General features: G+C 42.6%; 2 protein-coding genes and 1 long non-coding RNA gene across 3 annotated transcripts in view; 2 read left to right on the top strand and 1 right to left on the bottom strand.

Annotated features, from left to right (window-relative positions):
• mta2 (metastasis associated 1 family, member 2) overlaps positions 1-12,586 on the top strand; it is a 36,759-nt gene extending 24,173 nt beyond the window's left edge. The window contains exons 5-18 of the mRNA XM_081599455.1: positions 1,293-1,356; positions 1,480-1,597; positions 2,035-2,137; positions 3,708-3,807; positions 4,885-5,073; positions 5,147-5,221; positions 5,323-5,381; positions 5,464-5,564; positions 8,820-8,959; positions 9,043-9,271; positions 9,350-9,439; positions 9,940-10,058; positions 10,146-10,288; positions 11,191-12,586. Coding sequence (XP_081455581.1) covers positions 1,293-1,356; positions 1,480-1,597; positions 2,035-2,137; positions 3,708-3,807; positions 4,885-5,073; positions 5,147-5,221; positions 5,323-5,381; positions 5,464-5,564; positions 8,820-8,959; positions 9,043-9,271; positions 9,350-9,439; positions 9,940-10,058; positions 10,146-10,288; positions 11,191-11,344 — 1,684 coding nt within the window. The 3' untranslated portion in view covers positions 11,345-12,586. The remainder of the gene's footprint in view (positions 1-1,292; positions 1,357-1,479; positions 1,598-2,034; positions 2,138-3,707; positions 3,808-4,884; positions 5,074-5,146; positions 5,222-5,322; positions 5,382-5,463; positions 5,565-8,819; positions 8,960-9,042; positions 9,272-9,349; positions 9,440-9,939; positions 10,059-10,145; positions 10,289-11,190) is intronic.
• Positions 1,203-2,028, bottom strand: LOC145548650 (uncharacterized). Its single transcript, XR_014084660.1, has 2 exons — positions 1,911-2,028; positions 1,203-1,410 (listed from the first exon to the last, which is right to left on the bottom strand). It is a non-coding gene; the product is annotated as an uncharacterized LOC145548650 (long non-coding RNA).
• A 1,842-nt stretch (positions 12,587-14,428) lies between the features above and the next one.
• Positions 14,429-16,882, top strand: cth1 (cysteine three histidine 1). The gene is made up of 2 exons (XM_008434931.2): positions 14,429-14,584; positions 15,722-16,882. Exons 1-2 carry the CDS (start codon positions 14,576-14,578, stop codon positions 16,622-16,624), a joined length of 912 nt encoding a protein of 303 aa, XP_008433153.2. The 5' UTR covers positions 14,429-14,575; the 3' UTR covers positions 16,625-16,882.
• The last annotated feature ends 676 nt before the right edge of the window (positions 16,883-17,558 follow it).

The following is a 17,558-nucleotide window of genomic DNA, read 5'->3' as shown; positions in this document are numbered from 1 at the left end:
TAAATTAATTTTCAGTGTTTACATAAGTTATAAAGATAACCTGCGGATAGGCCTGTTGCGATAAACGATAAATCAATTAATCGCACGATAAATTAAACCTATCGACCTCATTTTAATTATCGGCTTTATCGTCTCTTCCTGCCTTTTATTCTTTCTGTTGATGACACTGAATGAAAAAATGCTCAACTCCGGTGCTCTCCACTGACCCTCCCTTCCTCATTTCCTAAGTGTAAAGTCCAGCGCACACGACACAAGGTATCAGCCGACTGTCGGCCCATTTTCACAACCTGAGAGACCACACATTAGCCGACAGAAATCCTAGATATAATTGTGTAGAGTCCAGCCACACAGCCATTATTTCGGACTTGTAGCGAAAAATAATGGCTACAAGTCCAGTTAATTAATTTTAATATCAGGCATTAATCAATGCTTTACTAGAATCTACCTGCAATGCATGTGGCTAGAGTCAGCGTCCTCACGGAATGAAAATCATTATAACCTATTTATGTCACATTAACGAAGAACAGCTGAAAAGTTACCGGGTAGCAATTTGGCTCCAACTCCCCCCTCTTGTCATTTCTATATTTTTTGCACGAAATGTTGAATAAATATTAATGTTGTTTCCACATATCATCTTCAACGTCCGCTGGACTTCGGGTTGCGCAGTTTCAGCTGTTTGGGATTCCCCTTTGTAATTTCCCCTCAGAAAGCGTGGAGGAGAATCCACGCTTTCTGATTGGCTACCTGTCACATTCAACAGGCTGGTTAAGCTCCCAGTCGGGGAAAACCCCTGATTTAGATCGGAGCGGCCACGACGATCTAAATCACACCACAGCATGATCGGTTACGAAATCACCAGCGACAATCTCAGATCGGCCAACGATCTAAGATTGTCATAAGGGAAAAATAGGGGCAAAAAACCGTGTAGTGTGAACTACTGCATTAGGTAGTCGGATATGCCCATCTTCTCTATTTAAATCTAGTGATTACTGAAGGGCAATATAGTATACAGACTTCATAATCTGCACTCTTTTGGTTGAATGCAGTATTTATTTCCACTTTGGCTTTATGTTGTTTAGTTTTTATTCAAGTACGTTTTTTGTTAATGGAGACTGAGAATCCTTTTTATTTTTGTTTTTGGTTGTTTTGTTTATTTAGTTAAAGTTTATTTCTTTCTTAAAGTGACAAACGGCCAGAAGCTGTTTTAAAATGGTGGGGATTTTATTTTTCTGAAGCTGTACTTTAGTTTCTTCCATGGTGGATGTTTTACTGCTGCTCCTCTCTGTCTGCAGGGGAAAATGTAACGTCACCCTCCTCAATGAAACGGACGTCCTGGCTGGTTACCTGGAGAAGGAAGTAAGGCTGAGCTTGGTGATTTCTCAGGGCCGCTGTGTTCCTGCTGCTCATTTTCTGAAAAAAAAAATTTGATTAAAGTCAGTTGGTGCGTGCGGCTTTAACCCTTCAACATCTCCTGTCCAGGACTGTTTCTTCTACTCGCTGGTGTTTGACCCTGTCCAGAAGACGCTGTTGGCAGATCAGGGGGAGATCCGGGTGGGCTCTAAATACCAGGCAGAGATTCCTGACAAACTCACTGAAGGTTTGTTTCCTTTAACACTGTGAAAGACGGATGTTTTTATTTTCATGTGACATCAGATTAAAGCTTTTCTTGTTCTAAATCCGTTAGGATTATTAAAATTTGTTCTGTTTTGGAAATGCCAGAATAATGAGACAGAATGTTTTTACTTTGGTTTAAATTCAGAAGTTGACATCCATTTCTTAGCAGTTGGTAGCATTCCTCAAGCTTCTTTCAGTAGTTAACTGGAGTTCTGGCCCATTCTCCTTAACAAAACTGGTAGAACTGGGTCAGGCTGGTAGGCCTTCTCATTCACACACCTTTCAGATCTACTCACAGGTTCTCTTGGACAGATGTCCTGTGATGGACACTCTCAAACATTGACTTTCCTGTCCTTAAGCCACTTGAAGCTGATTTGGTGTCATGGTTAGCATTGAACTTTTTGTCCATCTGTATCTCAGATGAAGTTGACACCCGGGTCCAGGAGAAGATGGAAACTAAAGTTTGGGATCCCAGCAACCAGCTGAAGGACGCCCAGATCGACCAGTTCCTTGTTGTTGCAAGGTAACTCTTCCCCACCATCTGCCACCCTTCAGATAGAACCTGTTGCCATGGCAACTTCCAAGCAAACTTCCATCAATGGACCTTACCACAGGGGCCACATTTCATTGGCTAATGCCCATTCACGTCACTGCGCAGCTACCACGTGCGTGACCATCTCACAAACACAAGCTACAGTAGTAAACTCATGCTAATGTACATTGTGGACTAGCAGACCGGCAGAAAGTTTTTGCGTCAGGACTCGAAAAAGAATGGTTCTCCATTGTCAGTGGGGAATCTGTACAGGCGATGTCAGGTATCCTGATCGTATTTATGGAACTAAAATTCACAGTTTTCCAAAATCTGAAACGGAATGCCTTGCTTGGATTAAAGCTTGTGCACAACCGCATTTGCAGCTCAACCGTCGTAGGATCAATAAGAACAAAGGAGTGTCTGCTGGTTGTAAGTATTATTGCTTTGCTTTCTTTGTGTTTAGTGAATGAAAAAAAGAAAGTCAATAATAAACACATCCATTATGAAAACCTTTTAGCCAAGTTCAGCATAATGGCAGTACCGATACAACTTCTACACCTTGAAGTCTGTCTGTTTCACAGTTAGCTGAACAGATCAATATGCAGTGTGTACCGTATCTGACATACATTAAAGATTTTATTTTACCTGAAAAGGCTTTTTACTAAACTGTAATCGTGTTAGCCACTCTAGCACCGAGTACAGTGCATCAGGCCTAGGCACATTCAAACATTTGCCAACAACAGAAATCAGTGATTTCAAAAGTAACCCTCAAAACCATGAATGCCCGACTTACCCAGCCTTGCAAGAACAATAGCCATCAGTGATCTTGTCCACAGCTATATTTATGCTGAGGGTCTGAGGATCTGCTGTTTTCCTCATCGACCGGTAGCATTTCGCTGTGACGCGCACAATGTTGGAGGCATCGTGTGGCTAAAATACCTTGATGTCGTCCAAAAAAGATGACATGAATTTGTTGGTTCCCCTGTCCATTGTTGTGGCTGATATTTTGTGAAAATCCGGCAGAAATGCTAAACTAATCGACTCAGAAATACTCTGCAGAGAGTCAGTTGAAATGAAAGACGCCATGTTTACATAGAAACTAAGCACCGCGAGGCTTTGCTTGTGAGACATGCAGCCACGTGGGATTTTAGAGGACATTTCTGAGTGGAGCTTGGTAAGGTCCATTGGAGACAGAGTTCAGCCTGTAGCATTAGCTGTCAGTGTAAAGTAGTGCAGATCAGACTGCTACGTCCAAATGAACATGTAGAGAGGATGGCATCCGTCATATCAGAATATGTATTTAACCAAAGGACTAACAGGGCACTGCTGCTTAATTTATCATCTCTATGCTTCTCTTATTTGGTTTGTTTACATCTAGAGAAACTATTTGATTCTGGGGATTCCCTTACAGGTGTCAGTTATAGTAATCAGCCAAATGCTCCCTCTAGTGGCTGTTTGATGAAGTGTATGCAGAGGAACACCAGAAGCAGTGGAGCAGGATGTCAGGATCTAATGGGTGTGTGTGTGCGTGCGCGTGTGTGTGTTTGTTTGTTTGTTTCAGAGCTGTGGGGACGTTCGCCCGGGCCTTGGACTGCAGCAGCTCCATCCGTCAGCCCAGCCTCCACATGAGTGCAGCTGCAGCTTCCAGAGACATCACACTGGTTAGAGCCAAACCTACACACACACTCTCTGCAAACCCTGCAGTCCAACCTACGCATAGACTGTTTCCCTCTGGAACATGTGGTTTCAACAGAAATTACTGGAACTAAGTATTATGTTAAGATGCATGTAAAAGAAAGTTTTATTTTCAGCCTACTTCACTTTTTCCATATTGTCACTTTCATAAAATAATGGCCAAAGTAAAAAAAAAAAAAATAATAATAATCACCTCTTTTCTTCTCAAAGATGTTTTAGGGGAAAAAAATCTCTCTTAGCAAAAAATTACTTGGGCCATTATTTTAGGAACCTGATGATATTGCACACAAAACCCCTTAATGCCAATGGGAAAAGTTATTCAAAGTAAATTATTATAACAAATAAAACTTAAAAGGTCCCATGTACAGAAGTATGTCCAACCTCTCTTGTGGCAGCCGTGTCTGTTGGAAGTTAGGCCCATTCCGCTTAGCAGAACCTGTCCAGCTCCCCCAGGCTGGTGGGAATGTTGGTACTTGGCCATCTTCGGAAGCTTTCAGAGACGTTCAGTCAGATTCAGATCTGGCTCTGGCTCGGCTGCAGTTGGTGTCAGGGATGGATGCTTGTCCTGCATCCATCCATGCTTCAGAGACAGTCTCTGAGGTCTACAGGCAGCTGCTTTGGTTTCCTTCTTGATTTATGCTCCAACACACACTCAGCTGTGGAACTTTAATATAAACAGCTGCGTGCCTTTCCTGTCCGACTGCCGAAGCCTAGCACAGGTAGAATCCAGTTAAGCTGCAGAAACATGTAAAGGATGATCAGAAGAAATGGGAGGCACCTGAGTTCAGCTTGGAGCTTCATGGAAAAGGTTGCAAATACTTTTTAACATGTGATTTGTTTGATTTTTATTCACTTTTTAAAAATCAAAATCCTAAAGGACTTCTCCACAGCAAAATCCACTCGTGTGTGTGTGTGTGTGTGTGTGTGTGTGTGTGTGTGTGTGTGTGTGTGTGTGTGTGTGTGTGTGTGTGTGTGTGTGCGTGTACAGCTTAGTGCGACAGAAAGCTGTAGTGATGACGTCCTAATGTTCTCTGTTGCGTTAGTTCCATGCCATGGACACATTGCAGAAGAACAACTACGACCTGGCCAGGGCCATGTCCACGCTGGTCCCTCAGGGGGGCCCAGTGCTCTGCCGGGACGAGATGGAGGAGTGGAGCGCCTCGGAGGCCATGCTGTTTGAGGAGGCGCTGGAGAAATATGGCAAAGACTTCAACGACATCCGTCAGGACTTTGTGAGCTCTCCTGTCTGATTGCAGTGTGATTTGCAGAAATCTACTGAGGTTACTAACGATTTATTGTTTCCAGCTGCCCTGGAAATCTCTGGCCAGTGTAGTCCAGTTTTACTACATGTGGAAGACTACGGACCGCTACATCCAGCAGGTCTGTCTTCAGCTAGTCACACAACAGAAAGACACCTGAAACACAAATTCATCCTCATGTGGTCATCCAGATGTTTACCAGCCATGAATGTTTTTCCTCAGAAACGACTAAAGGCAGCAGAGGCAGACAGCAAACTCAAACAGGTCTACATCCCCACCTAGTGAGTATCAGCTGCTACACACAACATCTGCTTCCAGCTCCAACCTTCTCACTATAACTCCCTGCTGTTCTGTGTGCTCCAGTACCAAACCCAACCCCAATCAGATCATGATGCCAGGCAGCAAGCCCGGCCTGAACGGAGCCGCAGGCTTCCAGAAGGGACTGAGCTGTGAGAGCTGCCACAGTAAGAGAACACACACACACACACACACCTCCCACCCTGATTCTCCAAGATGATCTAACACATTTAGTCACGCTACAACCACAAACTGCATTGGATTTTCTGTAGCAGAGCAGCTCAAAGTCGTGAATTACTGAAGTGGAACTGAATGGACGTCTATTTACACACAGCCATTCAGGACGGGGTCATCTAACGAGTTTTACAGGAAACGTACAAAGAAAATGGCAAAATATAGATGTATTGCAAAAACCAAATATAGACGTATCACAAAAACAAAGCAATTGTTTGTTTCAAACATTTTGTTAGCCTTCTGTAAGCAAGAATATCTTCAGTCCTGATTTAAAGGAGTCAACAGTTTCTGAACACTTGAGGTTTTCAGAGTTTGTTCTGCATCTGAGGAGCAGAAAAACTTAGGATGAATTCCCACCAGCCCGTTAATTTAACTCCAGTCCATCTGCCTTGAAATCCGCTTCGTTTTCAGAGGTGTGAATACGTAACCAAACTCTGATGCAAACCAAAAATAAATAAATAAAAAAAACTGTACAAACCTCTTTCTCAGTTCGGTTGAGGTGCACTGTGGTGCAGTTCGAATGCAGATGTGAACACCAAGTGGACTAGAGACCATTCCAAAAGCAGGAAGCTGACAATAGAGCATTGCATTTTGGGTAAATACTAGGGGTGTAGTGATACAATAATTTCACTATACGATATTCTAGTCATGATATGATATGTATCACGATATTTGTTGAGCGATACAATTCGATACTATTCAGTGCATTTTTATGATTTTCTGAAAGATTTTAGAAGGACAGAGTGATTTTAGTGACATTTTATGTTCCATAGACTTGAATTTAGTTAACTAAAAACTGATTAAAAGCACCAACTACACAATACCTGACTCTGATTGGACAGTCTAACAGTCTGCAGCTGGACAAAATGAATCAAAGATGCAGTGAGAGAATTAGTTTCTGTCATTTAATTCATGTGGATTTGACATAAAACTCAAAAGTTTAAAGAGTGGGGAGATTATCAGCCTCTGTAGACTCTCAATATGCAAATAATTGCATGTTTTTTCTTTTGGACACTGTGGCTGCTTTTTGGAGTAAAAATGCAGCCACAAATGCAGTCTTTTGGACTATGGGGAAAAAGGCTTTTCTACCTTGGCTTCCGGAGTTAGCCGTGGCTGTAAGATGCTTTCTTCTAACTATTAAAGTAGTGGCTCCTCTTCACCCCGTAGTGATCGACTCCCTGCAGCTACGCATCGCCGCTATTCCCCTGCTTGGATCTCTGAGTAGCTGCCTCTCAGACTGCCAGGATCTCATAGTTCTCTCAGTCTCTGACACTCTTTGTCTGTTGCTGATAAAATTGATCGATCAGCCATTGTTATCATGGAAATCCTCACTGCTCCGCGGATTCCGGCTGGCGGGTTTTCCTCTTCGTCTTCCTGCTCAAAACACAGCGCCGCTGCTGCGCGACCGCTTATGATGTTATCAACCCATGTTCATTCTTCAGGTAATCCTTTATATACAGAACAGAAACCGCTAAGCTAAAAACTAATTACGAAGTGAATGAGTCGAAATTTGCATTAATTTCGCGATCTCACTGCTTTTGCAGCTGCTCCGTTCGCGCCGCTACTCCGTTCCGCTTCTCTTTCACGGTTATTTGTGCAACTTTACTTCGTTTCTCAGCAACAAAATACAGCCCATCGTTATTTATTGAAGATTTTACATTTCCAAAAACACAGGAATCTAATGTTTCGTTTCGTTTTGTACGTTTGGAAGCTCATTCCTTCTGACATAATCGGAAAAGCCGGGGAATGGCGGCGCTTTTGACATTTCTCTGACATTCGGAAAAATATGGTTTACTAATTTTAGCATAACTCCGGTTATACTTGGCCTATTAACACAATTTAAAAACTGGTATGTAGTTTATAATATGCACTTTAAGCTCATGTTGAAAGTGAGACTGAGGGAGGCAGAGTCTTGCTGCTACGCCGTAACAAACTAGACGTTAAAAACGCTATAAGGCTATGGACCCCTGTGGTTTAACGGATCGATACTCGCGGATGAAAAATCGATACTTTCTGAGGGCGGAAAATATCAATATATATTGCCGAATCGATTTATTTATACAGCCCTAGTAAATACAACCAAAACCAATGTGTAAGTGTAGCGCCAGCGTGAGAAATGGCTCGTGGTCTTTAACCAAAGACACAATAGAAATTCTACAACCTCTAAAATCTGACTCCACAGCATTTTTGTTTCCATTTGGTGGAGACAAAAGTGTCACTGTGTCTTCTTCAGAGGTTTTCATGTTGTTTTCTTTAGTGATTGTTTGACTCGGTGCAGTGTGAACGTTTTGTACAGCAGCTAAAAATGGAACAAATGTTGTCAGCATGGATCACACCTGGCCTGCCACTCAGTCCGCACAGTGCTTCGTGGACAAGCAGCAGAATTTTAGGATCTATTCCTTGGGAAACAGGAAGTTGATGCAGTAATCTGAGAGCTGATTCTGGAATGGTCCAGTTTCCTGGTGTTGGTCAGCAGCATGTTAGATGAGCTGCAGAAACTGGTAAAGACACTGTTGCAGAAATCTAACCTGCTGAATGTAAAGACGTGCAGCAGATTTACAGTATCCTGATTGGCCATGAAGCCCTGAGGCTCTCTGATATTTCCTTTTCATAGATGATGAGCTTGTGGGTGTAAAGGGACAAAATGTGAAAAGTTCCATTGCATTGAAAGCATTTTTATTAGAGATGCACCAATTAAATATTCTTAGTTATTCAGCCTATTTGAATGAAGGTTTGTTTCAGTTTATTTTTACATGTTTGACTAAGATAGTCAACCTATTGTTTTTGTCAGTTTCAGTTTCTTTATTATTTTTTTGCATTGACTGTTCTACTCCTAATTGCACTGACTGATTAATTTCAGGTTTGTTGTTTTTACATGTTTAATTAAGCTTGTGAAGCTATTGGTGTATTTCACGCTGCTGTACTTGTGCAGAGTTATTACATAAATTTATACTTCAATACATTTATGTCTGGGTTTTAAAAACATTTTAAGTCAGTTCAGCTGTTTTTCTGTATCGGCTGATACTAAATCTCAGATGTCGGTCTCGAAAGTGAAAAAGTGGATCAGGTCATCCCTGTTTTGTACTAAGCAATGTGATACAAAAATCTGCAGAGTTTCTGCTCCTCTGCTCTCTAATCGACTTCTGGCTGAAGTATTTCCCTCTAACCTGGAGCTCCTGTCTCACCAGCGGCCCAGTCTCCTCAGTGGTACGCCTGGGGCCCCCCAAACATGCAGTGCAGACTATGTGCTTCTTGTTGGATCTACTGGAAGAAGTATGGCGGTCTGAAGACCCCCACTCAGCTGGAGGGAGCAGCTAGAGCCGGCTCTGTAAGGGAACCACGGTCGTACATTACTTATGAAGTGTTTGGGAAGAGTTTCTCATCTTCATCTTCTTTGCACTTTGTCCGCAGGAGTCAGGCTCTCGCAGTCACATGACCCGCCAGGAGGTCCAGGGCATGTCGCCGTTCACTCGCAACGAGGGCCGAGCCAAGCTGCTGGCCAAGAACCGGCAGACCTTCATCCTGCAGACCACCAAGCTGACCCGCATCGCACGGCGGGTGTGTGAGGACATCCTGCAGCCCCGCCGCGCTGCGCGCAGACCCTACGCCTCCATCAACGCCAACGCCGTCAAGGCTGAGTGTATGAATACACACCTCAGCAGGGTTTACACTGACAAATGTGTGTTTCTGACATTGGTCTGAATGTTTATTTCCTCAGGTATGATCAGACTGCCTAAAGCCACTAAATCTCCGTTAAAGAGCAAGGTGATACCTCGACAGTCTCTGGCCACTATAGTGAAGGATTTAGGTAAGTCATGGCACCAAGACATAAAATATCATTTTGGTTTTGCTTGTTTCCAGCCAGGTTTGGAGTTCATGCCACCTAGAACTCTGGAATCAGTTCAGCCTGAACAGACCCACATTTAAACCAGTCTGATTTTAAAGATCACCTTTCTGTTCGCTAAAAACACAGTGATTGTTCCAGTGGTTTACATTATAATCTGTATGGGAGAGGATCAGGGGGAAAACAAATCTTTAATAAACTTTAATCTCAGAATTCCGACTTTTTTTCCCTCTGAATCAGAATTATATACATTTATAGTAAATTTAGCCTTAAACCTCACATTTGGGACAAGTTAAGTGGCTTTCAGTCCTCTTTTATACATTTATTTGATGTTTTTTAATAAATATTTTTCTTGCATCTCTTTGGTCCAGCAGAAAAGTTTTATTGGCTTGTGTTGACCCCTGCTGTGGCCCTTGCTGTTCCCTGAATATGTGCGGCTGATCTTGTTCTTGTTGTCTCTGCAGCCATCTCAGCTCCTCTGAAGCTGAAGGCCTCCAGAGGTCCTCCAACACCCATCAACAGAAACCAGGCCAGCCAGCCTAGAGTGGCCCAAAGCCTGCTGGGAAAGAGAGGCTTTGAATCAGTCAGTATTTCTCACGGTGCTGTTAGCATGATGGATACATTCTTAGTATTAGTCTGCTTAACTCTTTCTTCTTGTGCTGGGTGACAGGCGACAGGGGTGCCCTACCCAGCCAATGGGAGGCCGTACACATCAGGCATGAGAACCACGTCCCAGTCAGTCATTAAGCGGCAGAAGGTCAGCCAAGGAGAAGCTCCCAATCCTGTGGTGTTTGTGGCCACCAAGGACACCAGGTAAACGTCACAGCTGATTGATGTCAGAACCACAGGTCAGCCTTTTACTGACCGCCTGGTAAAGAAAAGTGGGATATTTAACTTGACTTCATTTATTCACTGGAGAAAAATCTCATTGTAAGAAAAAAACTGTTTGATTCCAGTTTCTCATAACTTCTTGATAGTAATCCATGATTTTATAAAGTGAGAAACAACTGACTACTAAGCTTAGCAGCCAGTTGTTTCCCTAAAACAAATTTGAACTTTGAACAAACTTTTAAAATGCTGATCAGACATGTTTCCATCTAATTTGGAACAAATCAACCACTCTACGCAAAGCTTACCTTCGTCAGATGTTGACGCTACGCATGGCTGTAAAAAAACAGGAAGTAGAAGTTGCTAACTGGCATGAACCACAGATCTCAGAACAAAAGGAGAGAGTCCTCTGATCATTTCTGGAGCTTTGGACTTAGAATTTTTTAAGGTCAGCCAAGGAGATGGGGCCCAGTTCACTAAGATCACCTGGGAAACGTTTCCATCTCCTCTCCAAAACCACTGCAATCAAATGTAAGAACTTTTTGTGAAATTGAGGAAGTTTAGAATTTTGCTGTTTCCATCAACCTTTCCTAATGCGATACTTAATAAGAGATGCTGGTTGAAGCACAGCTATTTCAGAGGACTTCATCATAGAACAGAGTGGGATTATGCTTCTGCATTATTGTAAGGTTTTCACCCATTGTGTGCGCTAAGTAATCTGGTCACCATGGTAGCTTGAATTATAGAAGTAATGAAAGTCTTATCAGTATTATGTCAATGATTAGAGGTTGGCCACTATATGCTGCTTTTTGTGGGAGGAGCTGAATGTGGCCCTGGTGAGAGATCGGGCTCCTGTTGGTAACCTGCTGCTGCTTTTTTTCCACCAGGGCTCTGAGGAAACACCTGACCCAGTCAGAGATGCGCAGGGCGGCAAGGAAACCTCACCTGCTGGTCCGGATCAAGCTGCCGCCCCCACCCCGCTCCCTGGCCGTGCCGCTGCTCCCCTCCAGCACCAGCGAGCCCATCATCCTGGAAGACTGAAGCCTAGTGAGGGGGTGTTTTAATGGGACATGGGGCTGGGGAGGGAACCGCTGAGGGTTTGTGCTCTGGCTCTGACTTCCAGGCAGCACACATTGCCATAAAGTACTCTGATCTTTCCTGTTTTCTTTAGTTTTTGTTTCCTTGTTTTTCTCCCTAAACATGTCTTGTTCAACACACACACACGCAAGCACACACACACACACACAGATGACAGAATATTTTTTCTTATTTAAAATAAAAAGCAGCTCTACATTTCCATGCTCTCACTCCCAGGACTTGTAATTTTTATTATGAATCCTGGATTATTAAACAGCCCGTTTTATTATGTTTTACAAATGTATAATTTAAATTCCTGATATTTCTCACCTCAAAACAGTGATAATGATGAAGCACATTTTGATTTTCTTCTGCATCTGGTATGTTTTTGTAAATAGATTTCTCTCCATGTCAGCCTGCTGCTGAGCGCAGCGGACAGCTGTTCAGTCCAAGCGATCCATCATCGTTTCAGTTTGATCCAACGTTCAGCTTCCCATCAAAGGAACGGTCTGAGCTGGGCTCGTTGGTAACCGCGTCAACCTGCCGCATTGTTAGTTTAGCTTTTAGGTTGTTGACTGCAGGTGTACAAGAAATCCAAAAAGAGCATCACCGTTAACCCCTCACATAACATCAGATTGAATAATGATGATTTTTTGTATGCAATCTGTCATCTTCTAAAAAGATTAAACAGCAATAAAAAAAAAATTTTATTTTTAGAATGTTGATCAGAAAGTTCTTCATGTGGCTTTAACTCTCTTCTGAACAGAAGCCAAGTTTCTGATTGGGATTCGGGTGTTTTGTTCAAAGGGCGAACGCTGAAAGGAAGTTGTTCATTTGCTGTTTGAGAATTATTGAAATATCCACGGTATCTGGGTATTACACCGGTTTTACAAGTTTGGTCCCAATGTGGACTAAGTTTTTTTTTTTTCAAAAACTAAAAAAAAGTCTAGAGTGTAGCTTGTATAAAGCCATGTAAATTAAAAAAGATTGGCTCCTTTTTTAAAAGTGGAAAGTAACTGCTTCTCCATAATGGTGGAGATTGCTCTAACATGCACAAACATGTCCAGTCAACAGGTTGGGGAGGGGCGACTTTTGTAAAAGGAGAGACTAACATGCCACAATAAAAACTTTTCTCAAGTGTTTTTTTTTAATTCCGTCTGTATCCTTAAATGTATCTTGTTAAGAAAAATAAAGATTTTCTTTTTCTTTGTGTTCAGACCTGCTTTAATCACAGCTGGTTTTCTCTTCATCTTGTAGCCATACTTATTTAGCACTGTGTCAAGCTTAACTGTTGCTTTGTAATTTTTTACTGCAGCATTCAAAAACTCCCCTGCACAGGTTTGTGATGCTGCATGTTTTAGTATTGATCCAGTACCAAGTAAAAAACAGGGCCAGGATCACAGATACAATTTATTAAATATGTTTGATATATCATCAAACTTTTCATCTGAGGTGTTTTCCTTGCAGTCATTTTGTTAATACCTGGAGCAAAATTTGGACAGAGTGTCTACAAATTAATGACGGACACAATAGAAAAACTAATATGTGCTTTTTTTCCTTAACAAAGTGAAAGAAATTATGACGTGAGGGCAAATCAAAATAAGATGTTTTTTGAGGTTCAGTACAAAATAACATTTCAAGGGGGAATCTGAAACATATAGTATTGATACTATTGATCTGATACAGACATCAATTTATCCATAAATCCATCCACCAGTACTCCCCAGAGAAAACTTCCATTAGCCATTTTGTGTTGATGGGTAGAATGTCGGCCATGTTCTGTTCTACAGTTCTGATGAAGGATTCTCTTTAGACAGAGAAACTACTTCTATACGTTTCTATCCCATGCATAGGATAGAAATGCATAGGAGGATGTTGGTTATCTATTATATTCCCTCCAACTCTCATTAACTGCCTAGTCCAGATCAGGGGTTTGCAATCTTTACAATCCAAAGAGCCTTTTTTTTTTGTCCTGGCCAGTACTGAAGTAAAATCGTTGAGTTGCACAAAACATGCACAATCCTTCAAAGCCAGATTGCTTAGTTACCTACATGTTCTCCAGTCAGCTCACCTGCTTCCCATGTCACAGTGGTTTGAATGCTTCAATCACTTCATCAGTGTTCTCAGACATCACCATCTCTGCAGACCCCACACATCCTGGACAAAAACATTTCAGAGTTTTACCTGAAGTGCTATTTACAAAACCAGAGACAGTTTCATTCCCCAGGCGGTCTCTGATCAACACTTAACAGATTAATACTATACATATCTGCATGAATTAACAAAAAGTATGGCCAATAGCCTAACGGATGATATTTTCAAGTGGTACTTTTAGTCTGACAAATAAGTCTCATCATAAAGCATATTTCAGTTTTCTGAATATGTCTAAGTCCTGATTGATACAGTAAAGCAGCTGCAATGTGTGTGAATAAGCAGGATGAAAGAAAGATGATCTCAGCTTTGCGTTAAACTGCTTCACTGCAGTGAAAGAAGCAGATCGTCTTGTGAGGACGTGGACTGGACTCCATCTGGAGTTTTTTCCAAAGGATATCTCAGAGGAGGAACGTCCAGGTGTGTCCTAGAAGTCATGGGAATAACTCTGTGTGCCTTCAGTCCAGGAGACATGGTGGTAATCTTAGCCTCATGTTAATGTTCCTCTAAAACATGACAGTGAAACTGGCAATGAAATGTCATCGCTGGGCCTCCAGAGCACACACAAAAGCAAAAGTGCCAACAATTACACATTACATAAATATAAAAATAAAATATTGCTATGTAGCAGCATTTTCAGACAGTCTTTAGGGAAAACGGACTGCTTTGTCTTTAAGTTCACATTCATAAACTACTTAAAGAAAACTAAAATAGAAATACTGAATAAGAAAATACTTATTTTCTTTTTTCATGTGGACCTCTTTGTGTCTTTAATAAAGCTGATGATGATGATGATGTAGTAACACCACCAGAAAAGGTTGTTGATGGAAAGTTTTTCTGATTGCAATGGTCCTCATGATGACGCTGTTGGGACGTGATTGGCTGCTGGACTTCTGCACACCTGATGTTCATTTAGCGTGAAGGCAGGAGGTGAGCACTTATTTAAAAGACAAATTCAGGCTGGGAGTTGAAGACATCCAGGTTTTCTTTCCTCCAGCTGTTGCCCTGTACCACTGCCACCAATCACAAGTAACGTTTGCAGTCATGTCTGAGGTAAGACTGGGCCTTGATCAGCTGATGGTGTTGGAAACCTGAGCTTTAGCTTTGCTCTATCTTCATAATGTTTGTGGAACATTGGAGGTTTTTTCCAGAACTTCCCCTATACTGCTGGACCAGATTAGTAATTGTTAAAATATTTAATATCAGATATTTGCAGAAGTATTTGGCTTCATCACTTCATTGCTGTTTGTGATTTCTTTAGTGCTGAAGCAGAAAGGTTTCTAACCTAGCCTTCAATTGGTTGTATAATTGTGTTGCCAAACCCTGATCTTACAAATCAAGTGTCAATTGTTCCCAAGCATCTGCATGAACGTTTCATGAGTTCAGAAAATGATGGAAAAAGGTGCATGGTTAGTCAGTCCTGAGGAGACTTCGGCATGCTGAGGTGTCAAAGTTCATTTGATAAGGTATGCTTGAGCAGAGACTTGATTAAACCAGTAGGACTCTGGCCCAGGAGGACTGGAGCTGGACACCCAGGATTTAACTGTCTCTGGGAAGTCTGTATTTTGACTGGTTAATCTTGGCCTTTATAATTGAACTTGAATGCATTTTGTCAAGCAGACATGCCACTAGCGGAACAAGTCAGCGTCGGACAGGGGGGCGGGGCCAATTACGGGCCCCTAACGAATTACCGGGCCCCTTGTGTGTCTACGGAAGAGGATTGGGGCCACTGGAGAAAAAAAAACAAAAAAAAACAATTCTGACTTTTTTTTCTCAGAATTCTGTGATTAAAGTCGGAACTGTTTTTTTTTTGTTTTTTTTTCCCCCCAGTGGCTCTAATCCTCTTCCGTATGCATCACCTGCACTGCTGGAAACTGATGAATGGCTGGGGGGGCGTTTATCTTTTGATTTTTACCCAGGAAGCACATCGGCTAAACCGTGAGTGAAACAACCATTGGGACTGACTAGTATATATTCCATTTAGGGAAAGTAATTTAAACATTAAATACACCTTTCTCAACAGGCGATAATCGTCTATAATCGGACATTTAAGCGACTTGAAACCATTCCTCCAGACCCGGGCCCCCCATAGCTCTGCGCTTGAGATATGCATCATTTACAAGTCGAAGACCCTCCAAAGTGTGTGGCTGGGTGTTGTAATGCTTTACTGTCTCCTATTTCTAATCCTAGAACAGCAGGAGTGACCCGTTCCTGCCATCCTCTCAAGATGAAGACCTGGTGGACAATCTGTTGTGCAGTGATGACTCGACGTTGGCTCGTGACGCTGGCTTCTCCCTGACTAAAGCCCTGCTGCCGCTGGTGGAGCCCCCCTCCTCTCCCCCTGTCCCCTGGGTCTGCTCCACTCGCTATAAGACGGCACTGTGCACCAGCTATGCAGCCAGTGGCTTCTGTAAATACGCTGAACGCTGCCAGTTTGCTCACGGCCTCCATGAGCTCCACGTGCCTTTCCGCCACCCCAAGTACAAGACTGAGCTTTGTCGCAACTACCACACCACAGGCTACTGCTTCTATGGAGGTCGCTGCCTGTTTGTCCACAGCCCCGCAGAGATGCGGCAGGTCCAACGTCACCGTAGGAATATTCCCTGTCGCAAATTCCTTGCCAATAGGGTCTGTCCCTTTGGCAAGCGCTGTAACTTCCTGCATGTTGAGGATGGGGTGTTGCCCCTACCTGCCCCTATCGACCAGATTAAACCCCAGCATAAGAAGTGGAGGCCTCGAGGTGCACTTTGCCACACCTTCAGCTCTTTTGGTTTCTGTCTCTATGGTACAAGCTGCTGCTTTCAGCATGGACTCCCCAGCAAAATCAAGACTGCTGACCTCAGCCAAGGACAGTCCCCGTCTCCCCAGCCAACCCCAGGCACTGCAGGTTTACCTTCAACCTCATTCAATGGGTCAACGTCTTCCTCCACATCAACCTCCCCTCTTCCTGCCCCATCCCCAGAGGTCATGGTCCACAATGCCTTCACTTTCTCCAGCCAGCACCTGAATGACCTCCTGCTGCCCCTGGCCATCCATCTGCAGCAGCTAGAGAGCAGCAAGGGCCAGGAGGTTTGGGACAACAGGGCACTCTGAGTCCATGTGGTCCAAGATAGAATTTGCATGAGCACTAGGAAAAATTTTATTTTTAGTTTTTAATTCCCTTTAAAGGATGCTGTCTGTACATGTACTTTTTGTTTTAAACACAAGTTGTTTGACTTGTTGACCAGCAGGTCAAAGAGCTGGAACTGTTCAGTGTCTCTGAACAGGAAGTCTTCCAGCTTTGAGGGTAACTTGACTTTTTAACTGTGTACTCTAACAATGAGCTGTTGTAAATAAAAATTTTAACAATCACTTCAGCACTTTGTGGCTTTTGCTCCAAGTTTTGGTGGTGTATAATGGTTTGGAAGTCCAGTCTGTGGGGGGACTGGGAACTTTTCCACAGGACTGTCCTGAACTCAAAGAATCTCAACAGTTTTATAAGTGCACACACCCTTAAACTAATTCACCCTTTCAGTTGACTCCATTGAGTCTTCCTGTCTTTAGTCCAGGTATGTGGAGAAACTGGAGGTTGTTGCAAGCAGAACAAAATGGGTTTGGCTCTGTAATGGTAGCTATGCTTTTTGTGTGTGTGTGTGATCAGACCTAGATGGACACAGGTCAGCTGGACTGGTACTTTACGGGTTAGGGCACTGGGCTTAATGGCAATACACCAGATTTATGCATGGCAGGAAATTGTTCCGAGTTACAGAAATGAGGTGGAAATGGATCAACAGATTAAATATACAAGGACTGCTGTCGTGGTTTGGGGAATTAAGGTTTTTCATGGATTTGGTATACCAGTGTACAGTATGAATAACTGAAAGGTAGATGAAATAATTCCCCAAAGTACAAACTAAAAAAATAGAGCATAAGATGTCACAAAATAAATTAAAAGTATAACAGTTACTCTTCAGTTAAACAGTTTTAATTCTGTCCATTATGTGTACAGAAATATTGGTCACAATTCCATAATTCAGACTTTAAATAG

This window comes from Poecilia reticulata, chromosome 18 (genome assembly GCF_904066995.2).
Source record: "Poecilia reticulata chromosome 18, P_reticulata-male-v2, whole genome shotgun sequence".
NCBI lineage: Eukaryota > Metazoa > Chordata > Actinopteri > Cyprinodontiformes > Poeciliidae > Poecilia > Poecilia reticulata.
This window is presented reverse-complemented; position numbering and strand designations above follow the sequence as displayed.